Source organism: Dipteris shenzhenensis, chromosome 32 (genome assembly GCF_047967505.1).
Source record: "Dipteris shenzhenensis isolate YYH24624 ecotype China chromosome 32, Dip_SZ_1.0, whole genome shotgun sequence".
NCBI classification, from domain to species: domain Eukaryota; kingdom Viridiplantae; phylum Streptophyta; class Polypodiopsida; order Gleicheniales; family Dipteridaceae; genus Dipteris; species Dipteris shenzhenensis.
Window position 1 is genome coordinate 36,140,625 of NC_141627.1, and position 13,368 is coordinate 36,153,992.

A 13,368-nucleotide genomic window follows, 5' to 3' on the forward strand; every position below is an offset into this window, starting at 1 on the left:
TTTGTATAATTTGAAATTAAGTAACTTGATTAAGCAAGTGTCATGTTGGTATGATTTTAAAAAATAAGTTAATTGAAATAAAGTAATGTTGCTACAATTTAAAAAGTGTCATGTTGCTACGATAAGTGTTATGTTGCTATTCTTTTATATGGTTTAATGAAATTATCATTATTTTATACACGTCTACATGTTCTTGATGCATTAATTGTGTCATTTTTAAGGGTTGATTTTAGGATTGAAATGAGCACAGAGGGAGAGAACGTACTCGATTAAGAGCATCCTGAGGTATCTATGGACACACTCCAGATGATGTAGGGTCTCAAGAGGCCGATTTGGATGAGCAACTGAATCACGTTGAGGCTCAAGACATTTTGAACTAGCGAGAGATTCTTGGAAGGGAGGGATTGGGTGTGTTTGCGCCACGGGTCCGATGGATGATGAGACCATGCTGCAAGAAGCAATGGACTTACAAAATGATGTGAGGTTGTAGAGAAAAATGATGCATATAGCTGTGGGTGGAGAGTGTGCTACAACTGCAAGTTGCTCCTCGATGAAATATTTGATGTGAAGGGCTCACAATCCTCAATGTCTACATATTCCGATGCAAAACTATATACATTTGTGGCTCATACCATTCGATACGTAATTGCTCAATCTCCAATTGAAGTAAATGAGACACCCAAGTCTGCATCAAAGGCTCTCGAGCAAGTAGAGACTCAATATCCTCACAATCCATCATAGCCTTTAAAGGAGTCTACTCCCGAAGCATCACAATCGAGTCCAGCCACCGCAAAAGTAGAGATTCAACATACGTCCGAGGAGTATAAACCCAAAGCATCAAAAGGGAGTCCACTCGCAGAAGTAGAAACTCAATCTACGGCCAAGGCATCACACCATTTTGGGGAGTCTATGCCCAAAGCATCCAAGCAAAGTCCACAAGTGGAAGTAGAGACTCATTCTATGCCACAAGAATCACAGCCTCCCGAGGAGTCAATGCCCAAGGAATCACCATCTACCCCACACTCAAAAGCAGAGATTAAATATATGCCCGAAGAATCACAACCTCCACTATATTCTATGCCTTAACCATCACAACCGAGTCCACACTTGGAAGTAGACAAATTCTATGCTCGAAGGAAGAGTCCATATATGCCTAAAGCATCAAAGCCTCAAGAGAAAGAGTCTGCTTCCAAAGCATCACAACGGAGTCCACAAAAAGCATCAGAATACACTTCATTGTGAAGATTTATGATGGGGCTTAGCATGTACATGGGTTTTTTTAAAAGTAGGAAAAACTTTATCAGCAAGCGATGCATGTACAAGCGCAAAGTCGCAAAACTTGTATTTGTGATTTTGTTGCTCATAATGTTATTTTGGTTGATGTTATTAAATGTGTGAATACATAATGAGCATTTATCATGGATGCATATTAAATGTGTGACTTGTTTTCCTTGGCTCACAATGTTATTTTGGTTGATTTTATTAAACATGTGAATACATAAGGGGCATTTACTCATGGATACATAAGGGACATTTACCATGGATACATATTAAATGTTTGATGATAAAATAAAAGCATCTTTTAGTCCAATCTATTATATACATTAAACTCATGATAAGAATATAATAATTATTTCTAAGATCTCACTTTATTTGAAATCTATCGTCTCACATTACAGTCTTGCACTTGTTACCTCACACTATGTAGTAGTGTGTTCTCGTCATCAACAACTCCTACTCTCTCAATTTATTTAATCAGTTTCACTTTATTTAAAGTCTAGCTTATTATACATAATAAACATCTCATGATAGGAATCTATAATTATATCATTCTTGTCTTCATTTAAAGTCTAACTTATTATATATAATAAATATCTCATGATAGGAATGTGATAATTATATTATTCTTGTGTTCAATCACTTCATTCATAGATTTAATTGTATTCAAAATCTATCCTCTCATATGTCTCTCACATTATGGGCTTCCATCTTTTACTTCACTCAATCGACAACTCACCTCTCTAAATTTATTTAATCGGTTTCACTTTATTTGAAGTCTAACTTAGTATAAACAATAAATATCTCATGATGAGAATCTAATAATTATATCATTCTTGTGTTCCATCACTTTATTTTATATATTTCAATGTACTCAAAATCTATCGTCTCCCATGTCTCGCATTACGATCTTGCATCTGTTACTTCACACAATCTAGTAGTCTAGCGTTCTCCAACCATCATCTTAGCGACATCTCAGCCTCTCCCAATTCTTTATTCTAAATCTTTCATCTCACAATCACATTAAGTCCAAGCCATCCCAATCTAGAAATCAAGTGGTATGTGACTTGAATAGTAAGAAATTAAATTTAACTAATTTAAGTACTAAGAAACACATTAATTTCAACCACGAGGACCGGACCATCAACAACTAATGTATGTTCAACCACGCTGGTTCAAGACAATCATAGGACTGGTAATGGAGCTAAAGCAGCCACGGTTGCATGATGTTCCAACCATCAGGCTGGTTTAGTAAAATAACAATATATTGCTTTTCTGATGTGAAATATATTGTTGTTCAGTTCTGCTCAACCACGCCATCGGGATGGTCAACATTTAATGTCTGTTCAATCATGTTGGTTTAAGACAATCACATAACTGGTGATTGAGCTGAACCAGCCATGGTTGTATGATGTTCCAACCATCGGGCTGGTTGGTTTAGTAAAACAACCATATATTACTTTTATGTTGCAAAATATATTGTTGTTGATTTTTGCTCAACCACACCACCGGGGTGGTCAATGTTTAATGGCTGTTCAACCATGTTGGTTCAAGACAGTCACATAAATGGTGATTGAGCTGAACCAGCCTACCGTTGCATGATCTTGCAACCACCAAGCTGGTTTAGGACAATCACATTTAGTCCAAGCTTGGTTTAAGAAATGAAACAAGTAAACTATCCCAAAGCTCAATCATAAATAACCACTGGGCTGGGTGAGGCACCACTCACCTGCGTTGTATCAAGCATGTGTATGATGTGCTCCTCAAACACCTTGCGTCTCATCTGCTTTTTACATATGTCCTTTCTATTTGAAGAAACTCTCGTATTTTTGTGCCAAAACTTCGTCACTGTAGCAACGACTTCCGCACTTAGGCTGCCTCTCCTATTCTTGCATTCTGTTGAAGCCCACAGACTTCTCGGATCAGGATGATCATGCATTGCTTCTGCTCTATGTTTAACCGCTAGAGCCACGTTGGTCCTTTTGATTAACAACATCTTTGACATTGTGCGCCCAAGCCGTTTCTCTGTTGTTTCATAGGACACCAACATAGCTAATGTCTCCCTCTTTGCAGCTAGTTGATCTAAGCTGTGCACCCCTTTCACGTTCCGTAGGCCATTTCTTAGGTTGGAGAGCATCACCTCTTGGAAGTGCATCTCCTGAGGTGTTGGTAGGGCTGTTACTCTACGAAATTTAGGGTGCAGGCTAAAGCTTATGAAGACTCGAGACTGGTACTCACATGAATGGCTTGATGTTGATGCCTCGAATGCTCCCACCAATCATTACACCACAGCTCATGTTCTTCGCTCCGATGGCAATGATCAAATGTGTGCATCTCCGAAACTGCTTCCTGCTGCTTCAACACCTTCCCTCAAGATCAACATCAAGAAGTAGGCCTTCCCTCAAGATGATGATTTTGGGGAATCGAAGAAGGGCTGAGCATTACATTCCATCACACCCCTTTAATGGGAATGTCCTTCCCAGATGAAGGGTTTAGGACAGTCAAAGTTCAAGACATCGTAGACACAGGGAGAACAGGAAATACAGGCACCAAATCCCTATCATGGGAGATGACATTCATCTTCCTTCTCCAAGAAGGAAATTTAGAGGAAGAAGCCTCATCGTCTAGCACCCTCTCTATTAGAATTACTGATCTGGTCATCCCTAGACTAGACTCGGACATCTACATGGAAGAGAGTCTTGACGATCCAACAGAGGAGATGGAAGCAGCTCAAGCATTGAGTCGCGCGCTATCGGATACTCCAACATTACTCGGAAGGAGACAACGTCCCCCACCACAATATGAGACAACCTAACAGACATAGATATGAGATATCTTCACGGCTCACCAAGCAACATTTTCTTTGTTATCACAATGCTGCAGTGTGATGTCACCAAGTAACACTCTTTCTCTGATCTCTGACATCAATGTGCTTTGTCCTAGAGTGATATACTAGATTTTTGGCCAATGCTTGAGCCGATTGATTATCACAGTATATTGTTGTTGGCTTTGACTCATCAAAGTAATCTATTTCTGACAATAGTCTTCTGAGCCATATAGCCTCACATGCACTTGTAGTGAGTGCCCCCTATATTCTGCTTCAGTCGAAGACAAAGAAACAGTTGGCTGTTTGTTTGACAACCATGATATAGCACCTTGACCAAGGAAAAATGCATATCCCTGTGTCGATCTCCTGGTCTCATGATCTCTGGCATAGTCACTAACACAGTATCCATGCAACCGTGGATGACTTCCTTTGTATTCTATCCCAAATTGTCTTGTACCTCTGATGTATCTCAAAACTCTTTTGGCTGCATTCCAATGAGACTGTTTTGGATTTGCCATAAACTGTGCTAGTGAGCTTACTACATAATAAATATCTGGCCGTGTGATTGTTAGATATATAAGAGATCCAATGAGCTACCTATAGTATCTGTCATTGACTGTAGGCTTTTCTGAATCTTTAGTAAGTTTCAAACTCTGTTCCATGGGAGTGGCTGCAATCTTGCAATCTGCCATATGAAACTTCTTCAGGAGACTGTCAACATACTTGAGCTGACTCATGAATGTGCTATATGAATCTCTCCAGAACTCAATTCCAAGACAATAGTGCATAAGTCCAAGATCTTTCATGTCGAACTCTACAGATAAGTCTTGTTTCAATTTTCTGATGAAGCTATCCTTGCTTCCTGTCACAATCAGATCATCTACGTACAAAAGTGCAATAGTAATGTCTTCCCCTTGAACTTTCTAGTAGAGAGTATGATCTGCATTGGATTTCATGTATCCCAGATCAGCAAAATACTTGTCGATTCTATTGTACCAACTTCTGGGTGCTTGTTTTAAGCCGTAGAGACTTTTCTTGAGATGACAAACCTTATTCTCCTTTCCTAGTTCAACATAACGTGCTGGTTGTTGCATGTAGACTTCCTTGTCTAGATAACCATTGAGAAATGCATTCTTGACATCAAGCTGATACACAATCCATTTGCTGAGTGTCGCTAGTGATATCAAGAACCGTATGGAATCCATCTTTGCTACTAGAGCATAAGTCTCATCATAGTCTTGACCATATTGTTGTGCAAATCCTTTTGCAACTAATCTGGCTTTATATCTTTGAATACTTCCATTTGGATTATGCTTCACTTTGTATACCCATTTGTTTGCTATGGCCTTCTTTCCTGGTGGAAGGTCACATAATTCCCAAGTATTATTCTTATACAAAGCATCCATTTCTTCATTCATAGCAGTTTGCCACTCTGGCTTGTCTACTGCGTCTTCGAAGTACACTGGCTCTTCTATAGCCATGATGGTAGTCATAAGAGCATAGTTGGTGGTTTCCACCTGAATTGCTTTTCCTTTCTGAGCATATGTCAATCTGACTAGTGGTCTGCTTTCCCAAGTAGACCGTCTGAGCTGCTGTGGCTCTGCTTGGGGTGTTGTTGGCAATTCTTGCTCTTCTTCGTCAACTTGTTCTGTAGATGACTGTGAAATCGATGCTTCTATCTCTTGTGTAGGTGAGGTTTTCCATTTTGATTCCTCATAAAAAATTACATCTCTGGAGATAATGACTTTGCGGTTGATGGGATCATACAATTTGTATGCTTTGCTTTCTTCACTGTAGCCAACCATGATGCATTTGCGTGACTTCGCATCCAATTTCCTGCGATGATCATCATGTATGTGGGCATATGCTATGTAACCAAATATGCGGAGATGCCCAATGTGTGGCTTGTGTCCAGTGAATGCTTCATAAGGAGTCATACCCTGTATCGGTTCGGTACGAAGCCGATTAAGCAAGTACTTTGCTGTAGCTATTGCTTCTACCCAATATTGATTCGGAAGATGCTTTTCACTAAGCATTGCTCTAGCACTGTTTGCTAAAGTCCCATTCTTCCTTTCAGTTCTTGCATTCTGGTGAGGAGTATCTGCACATGTGAATTCTCTTCGAATGCTGTGATTTTTGCAAAAGTTCATGAAGACATGTATTCACCTCCTCTGTCTGATCTCATGACCTTGATCTTTCTGCCTGTTTGGTTTTCTACCATGGCTTTGAATTCTTGAAATCTGGAAAACATTTTAGATTTCTCTTTCAGAAAGTAGACCCAACAATATCTGCTGTAGTCATCGATGAAGGTCAAGTAATAAAGTGAACCATTGATGGTGCGGGTCTGGGCATAACCCCATACATCTGTATGTATCAAATCAAGAGTACCTCGTGCACGAGAGGTACTTCTGACAAAGTTGGTTTGCTTTTGTTTGCCAAAGTAGCATGCTTCGCAAACCTTTCCAAGAAACTGTAGCTTCGGAATCCCAATTGCCATATTCTGATTCCTAAGATCTAACAAGTACTTGAAGTTGACATGACCATATCTCTTGTGCCATTTTGCAGATAGTGGCATCTGTTGCATTTGAGCTAACATGGCATGCTTATCTGGTACTGTAGCTAGCATCCTGTATAAGCATCCTTCCTTGACACCTTTTGCTACTAGCTGACATCTTTTGGATTTGTCTCTGATAGTGCATTCATCACCGTTGAAGATGAATTTGTAATTGTGTTCCGTCATTTGACCTACTGACAAGAGGTTCTTGCTAAGCTTCGGAACATAGAGCATATCTTTGACTAATCCTTTTGTACCAGTGAAATTGTTCATAGGGATAACAGCAGCCACATGGGGCATAGAGCATCCGCTACTTGGGAGCTCAAGCCTATAAGAGTGATGATTGGCTTGGCGGGAGCCTTCTGAAGAGCCGTGAGCTGTTTGGTTGGTTGGAGACGCTGCGTGTCGATGAAGTAGTTGTAGCTACTATAGGGGTCACCCCCTATCGATAGGGATCCATAACGTCTGATGGCTGTGTAGAAGGCCGCAGAGTAGTCAGTGGGAATGCACGCTGAAGGTCGCTTGTAGGAGGCTTGTGGAGCGACTGTGTAGAAGATATTGGGCCTTATGGAGGCTGGCAGCTCGCTTGTGCTACTGTTATGGAGCACTGCCAGTTGAGGAAAGCTCGTATGAGCTTGTTGATGGCGGCTGGCAATAGAGCTAAGAGCTCTTTGGAGCTCGATTTTCTGCCTTCATACTGTGCTGTCAGCCGACTTGGAGCGGCTTGTTGGAGAGTCGAGGGTCGCTGCCTCTTGAGCTTTAGGCAAGACAACTTTGTGAAGGGTCTCTCTCAATATCTCGCTCAGAAAAACGATCTAAGTCACAAAAAATCTCAGAAAATTGTCTCACTTTCTCTCCCTAAGAAGAAGAGATGAACGAAAATCTCTCATGCAAGTGTAGACGGAAATTTCTTTCAAAGGACGGAATTTTCTCTCCAATGAATGGAAATTCTCTCAACGGAAGTGAACGGAAGAAACTTATGATCACTCAAGAGAACTCTCACAATCTCTCTCACACTCTCAAGAATCGCAATGCCTCAGCGGAAGGCAAGGAAGCTCTGATACCATGACAAAATATGAAGAGGGGAGAGGAGAAGAGTGGAGATGAGGAGAGAGGGCACAGCTAGAGAGCACACTACAAATGACTAACTGTATACTAGATTTAGTTAAAAAAATAGAATATATACAAACCCTTTTAGGGTTAGGGTTAGGGGATCTAACCCTTTCCTTTATAGCACTCTATAAGGTTAGTGCTATGCACATATGATCACGTGATGGTGCTATGCACACATGATCACATGATGTTGAGCATGAACTCTCAACACAAATTGCATATTTTTAACTTCTTCCATTTTAGGGTGAATCTAGATGCCAATACCAATAGCTATCAATGTTCTAAGACCACCATGTAGTAGTCCCAATAGTTTCGATTCCAAAATTTCAATCTGATTTTGTTCAACAAATCCCAAAAAAGTTATGGATCGTGAGTGGAGCATGCCCTCAAATGGGTGTGCATCACTTTAGCACAACATTGGAGGCTCATTAATCCATGCTTAATGTTCTCATTTAGGTGTGTCCTTAGGTTGAGGAGAAGCTCACGTAGTGTACTTTTGAATGATTACTGTATGTATAGACTAAATTTTAATGTTTTTAAATAAATTGCTATATCCTATAGTCTTTAGGATGCATGCTTCACATGCAACATAGCACTTGTAATGATTTAACTATCTCGTTCCAAATCCTTATTCCATAATTTTTTGGTCTCATGTTCAAGTTTGGAAAGTATACTACAACTTAAAGACGAAGTTTGCCAAATTCTGTTGAGCAATGCATAAGTTATGGGTCATGCAAGATACCTATTTACAGAAAATTCCCTGAACCTCAACAAAAATGGCTACACCCAAGCAAACAATTACCTCAACGCTCAATATAATCACATCAAGGATCTAGTCGTGAATCTTTGCATCTTCAAAGACATACCTCTTTCAATGAGCATTTTGGACCACATACCACTAGTTTTCACCTAGTTAGTTAGGTTGAGAAACAGCCTAATATATAACATTTATAAATATGCCACATAGGAAAGAGTAAATGTGTAAACTAGAAGCATTTGATATCATCTTGCCTACTCACATAGAACAAATGTTCCCATTAGACTAGACCATAACACATATACCCTTGCAAAACTTTTGTATTATATGCTCAAGGCTTCCATTGATACCTTTCAAAATTTTTGGATTTTAATGTTTTCTTGTTCAAGTAACTTTTGAATCCAGTTCATTGCTCGCTTATTTATATTGATGCAGCTATGCTTGTGTATGCCCACAAAGTAACCTGGAGTAGGATGGCAATAAATAGTGTGCCCTTCCACTATACTTTAAGGAAAAAAGTTGTGCACAACTCCAGGGTGAGGTTTCAAAAATTAGCAACTCAGGGTTTTATACATATAAAATTAGAAAATGGGTATATAAAATGTAAAATTTGAAACATGTATACATACAAGAAGGGGTTGATAAATTGTGTTGAAGAAAAGTAAAAAATTAAGTTATAGGGGTATTTTAAAAAAATTCTCTAATTCAAGTGCTATGTAGGGTTCTCATATAGTGAACCCGTCACACTATGTAGGGTTCTTATATTGACCTTGATATTAGGTCAACATGACAAATAGAACAAGGTAGAAGGAGCATGACCAAGCAAAAGCATCACACAAGAAAATGAATAATCATGAAAGTGTAGTTCATTCAGTAGAGAGTGTTTAAAGAAGGGGAGGGAAGGAGGTGGTTCGGGGGAAGGAGCAGGAGGAGGGCTTGGGGGGGTAGGGGGGCGAAGGAATACTTAAAAAGTTATATAAAAACTTTGTCTCCATGCAAAATGGCATGTAATTATACATGGAATATAGTTTTTATCAATAAGGTCTTCCCTAGGAGGATACGTTTCTCTCTACTTATCAATGTTCACCACCCTCTCTACTTATCAATGTTCACTATGAACTTATTTTGTGGACTCATTGACTATTCACATTTTCATGAATTGTGAATTATGAAACAATACTCATTTCTTTTGCATTTTACCCACATGAATTTAAGGGCAATGCTTCGTTTTGGGATCTCTTCTTCAGTGTATATATTTTATATAACCACACATAGTGAGGATGGGGAGGCGGCATGCTTCCTTCCCCAAATAGTTATAGTCTCTCTACTTATCAATGTTCACCACCCTCTCTACTTATCAATGTTCACCAGCGTTGATTGTTACTCTACCCAGTTCATGCTACTTTTGCTCATGCTTTGCCACTATTGTGCCATCCTACTCATTAATTGTTGAACAATAATTCATGGAGATATTGGGTACATGAATGAAGATACATTGACCCACCTTCCTTTTCACCCCTCTCCTCTCCCCTTCAAACTATATCATTGGTTTTGGGGTTATGTCTTGCTTGGTTTTTGTGAATCGTATGAGCATGACATATGTTGGTTTTTTTGGCCACACACTTGTGAGTATTTCATACCGACGTTCGAGTTGGAAAGCAACGTCGCTCGAGTGAGACAACTAAAATACATCTGTAAAGCTATGAAAATTACCTACGTTGCATGGCGCATCATTCAGAGCTGGTAGCAATCGAGTTTAAGCGATGCACGCAAGCTGGATGCAAGCAGCAAAGTTAGAATGTCCACCCTTATTTGGGTCGGCAATGATAAACCCGTCTCCATTTCGATCGTCAATCGGATTGTACAATTCGCCGGCAATGATAAATCCTTCTTCATTTCGATTGTCAATCGGATTGTACAATTCATATTATGACCTTTGGATTAGTTGTCGCTGATAGGCAGTGATAGCACTCGAAAATTGTTGAATTGTAGCGAGCAAAAGCTACCTTAATCATTGAGTACAGTGTCGGACTGGAGACGTGGTAATGCGACACCCACGAGCTTCAACACGTTACTCCAGTAGTCCTTGTCTTCAGATAGCAACGTAGCAGAGAAGTTCAGCGGAGTTGATGTTACTGGAGTAGCCGTAGCGTTAGCTTGATGTACGCCGTCCAACAGTGATCGCGGCGACGTGGAGCCTGCTTCACACACGCTCATGTTGCTGCTCCCGCAGCTGGTGTTGAAGCTGCTCGGGGAATTGGCCGTGACACTCCGCACAACAGGTGCCGATTGAGCTGGATCTGGACTTTCTGTTGAGAAAATTTGAGCTTCCGTCCATAAAAATGGAGGATTTTGGGCCTTTTGCGGACAGGAGTTCTCGTCGTGCAGGCTCGTGGGGATGAGATCATTGCAGTTAGACTGTCTGAAGAGATCGCCAGCTTGCTGCACCGTCAGTTCGTGGCCGCTTGAGCACGAAATACTCAAATCAGAATTCCTTCTGCCTTCAATGGCATCTTGGGGAGCTCCCATATGGACGAATGCACCACATTGATTTTGTAACGTGCCACCTTCCTGCGATTCCGTCGTGCCCCCAAGGTATTTCTTACTGGGCACCACATCACTTTGGAACTCAAGCTCGGTAGTGTTCTCGAAAAATGGCAGCGTCTGCGTATCAACAAAGGAGCAACTCAGAGCTGCTGACGACGCAGCGGCCATGTCATCTAAGCCTTCGAGCTTGAACGAGGCTCCCTGCAAGCTCTGCGAGCCGATATCTTGCAGGCACGAGAGGGGGCTGGCAACAACTTGACTCTTATTTGGGGCGGAAAACTCGGAAGAACAAGCGAATGTAGATTGGGCCTGTAGAGATTGCTGCCAATTTCGATTGAGATCCATTGCCCCTGTCTCATGCGTTCCCCAAGTGAAAGGCCTCGCTTGATTTGGATCTGTCCGCATGGATTGTTGAGCAGCTTCCTGTCCCAAAAGTCTCATCAATATGTGGTGTGGAACAAAGTTGGAATTTGCGTCCATGATTGGTTGAGGACGAGCAATCTTCAAGTAGTTGCGCGCTAATCGAGCCTCGGCCTCGAGCCTAGCAGTCTCCCACTGAGCCATATGGCTGATGGTGGAGGAGATGCTGGAATTGGAGCTGAAAGAGTCGTATAAGTCGAACTTAGGCAGATGGGTTACGGGATCAATGCCCATTTGCAACAAGCGCTTCTTCAAATGTGTATTCCAGTAATTCTTAATCTCGTTGTCAGTTCTGCCTGGGAGATGAGTGGCGATATTCGACCACCTGTGTTCAATCAGAGAGTGAGTGACCATAGATGAAATCCATAAAGGAAATCGAGCATTTGAATCTGATCTCTATTTCTCAAATGCTGCAAGAGAACGTACCGATTTCCAAGCAACGCATGTAGCTGGATGATCGTCTGTTCTTCCTCGAAGGAGAAATTCCCACGTTTGATGTCTGGACGAAGATAATTTGTCCACCTTAGGCGACAACTCTTGCCGCATCTCGAAAGCCCTACACAGAAGGATGACCATCTAATGTTGTTAGTGGAACGAAGCCGGAGCTGATTTTTGTAATGTTTTCCATCGTATCGTGATTAGGCGTTACCCGCAAGTTTTGGTAGAGCTCGCCAACTTCCGTGGCCGTTGCACTCAATGTAAGCGATCAACTTGCGATCCTCTTCGGGAGTCCAGGGTCCTTTTTTGACTCCGAGCTTGTCGCAACAAGGCGCGCGGCCCATGGCAGGAATGCAATGGTACGCTGAAAGGCAAACACGAGCAAAGAGGAGCACGCCAACTGCTATATAAATTATGGCGAGCGATACTGCGGCTCCAGCAAAATGCTGCGAGAGAACTTGGGGCTAGGTAGGTGCACGGTGCACAGCTGCGGCAACAATCAGGCAAAGAGCACTAGCAAACGGTCAGAGTAAGGGATGGCAATAGCAGACAGCTTCTGGAGCAACAGCAGCCTGCAAGACGAGCACGGGGAAAGCAAAAGGAGCAAATATTACCAAACACAGGTGTTAAAGATGAATACGATGAACGAACAGAGGCAGATATATAGAAAGCAAGAGCAAGCCAGCAACAACAACAGAAAAGAAATGGAATTAAGCAAAAAGAGTTACTGATGCAGCTCGATGGGTAAGGGGAAGAGAAGCAAGCATCTAGAGCTACAAACTAGCAGCTGCGGGTGGAGCCTGGTGATTGCACAGCAGCGCAAGTAGCAATCGGAAGAGATATCTAATCAGAAAAGGAGATGGCAAGAATATGGAAATTGCAAGAGGTTGAGGGAAAGATTGGTGCAGGGAGACGTCTATTGCTCTATAGCCATAGCCACAGCTCTTATAAGCAGTGAACAACAGGAGGGCGAGCTCTAGATAAATGCTCAGCTTTGGAAGAGATGACAGGGGCGCGCTACCTACGTGGCACCCTCTCCTGGCCCCACCTCCCCTTCCGACATAGCTTTCCGCTGATGCTGTCCTTACGTCTCCGCCATGTGGACCCCTCTTCCATCCGCCACGTCTGTATGCGCCCCTGCTAATCGAAGCTTCGATGGTTGACGGACCCGATTAAGACCTCCCATCAGCCTGCCGTCCACGTGTCCAGTCTGGAAAAAAACAAAAATGAGCATGCAAGCTGAGGACATTGAAGATCTTTGTGCGCCAAAATACAAAGGACTTTAAGAGACTCTTTTGGATTCCGGACCTGTTTTAGAGCCTGCCATGCCCCTAAAATGTGTTGGATGCTTGTGGGAACTATCCAACCCGTCTCCATGTGTCAAGCCTCACCAACAAACCTCATAGCTTTTAAGTCGATAAACCACCTTTGATT

The 13,368-nt window shown here is 41.7% G+C and overlaps 1 protein-coding gene across 1 annotated transcript; it reads right to left on the reverse strand.

The window, feature by feature from the left end:
* Positions 1–10,354: 10,354 nt before the first annotated feature.
* Positions 10,355–13,124, reverse strand: LOC147880677 (uncharacterized). The gene is made up of 3 exons (XM_087370787.1): positions 12,146–13,124; positions 11,923–12,052; positions 10,355–11,821 (listed from the first exon to the last, which is right to left on the reverse strand). The coding sequence occupies exons 1-3, from the start codon at positions 12,276–12,278 to the stop codon at positions 10,537–10,539; spliced, it is 1,548 nt and encodes a 515-aa protein (XP_087226913.1). The 5' UTR covers positions 12,279–13,124; the 3' UTR covers positions 10,355–10,536.
* Positions 13,125–13,368: the final 244 nt, after the last annotated feature.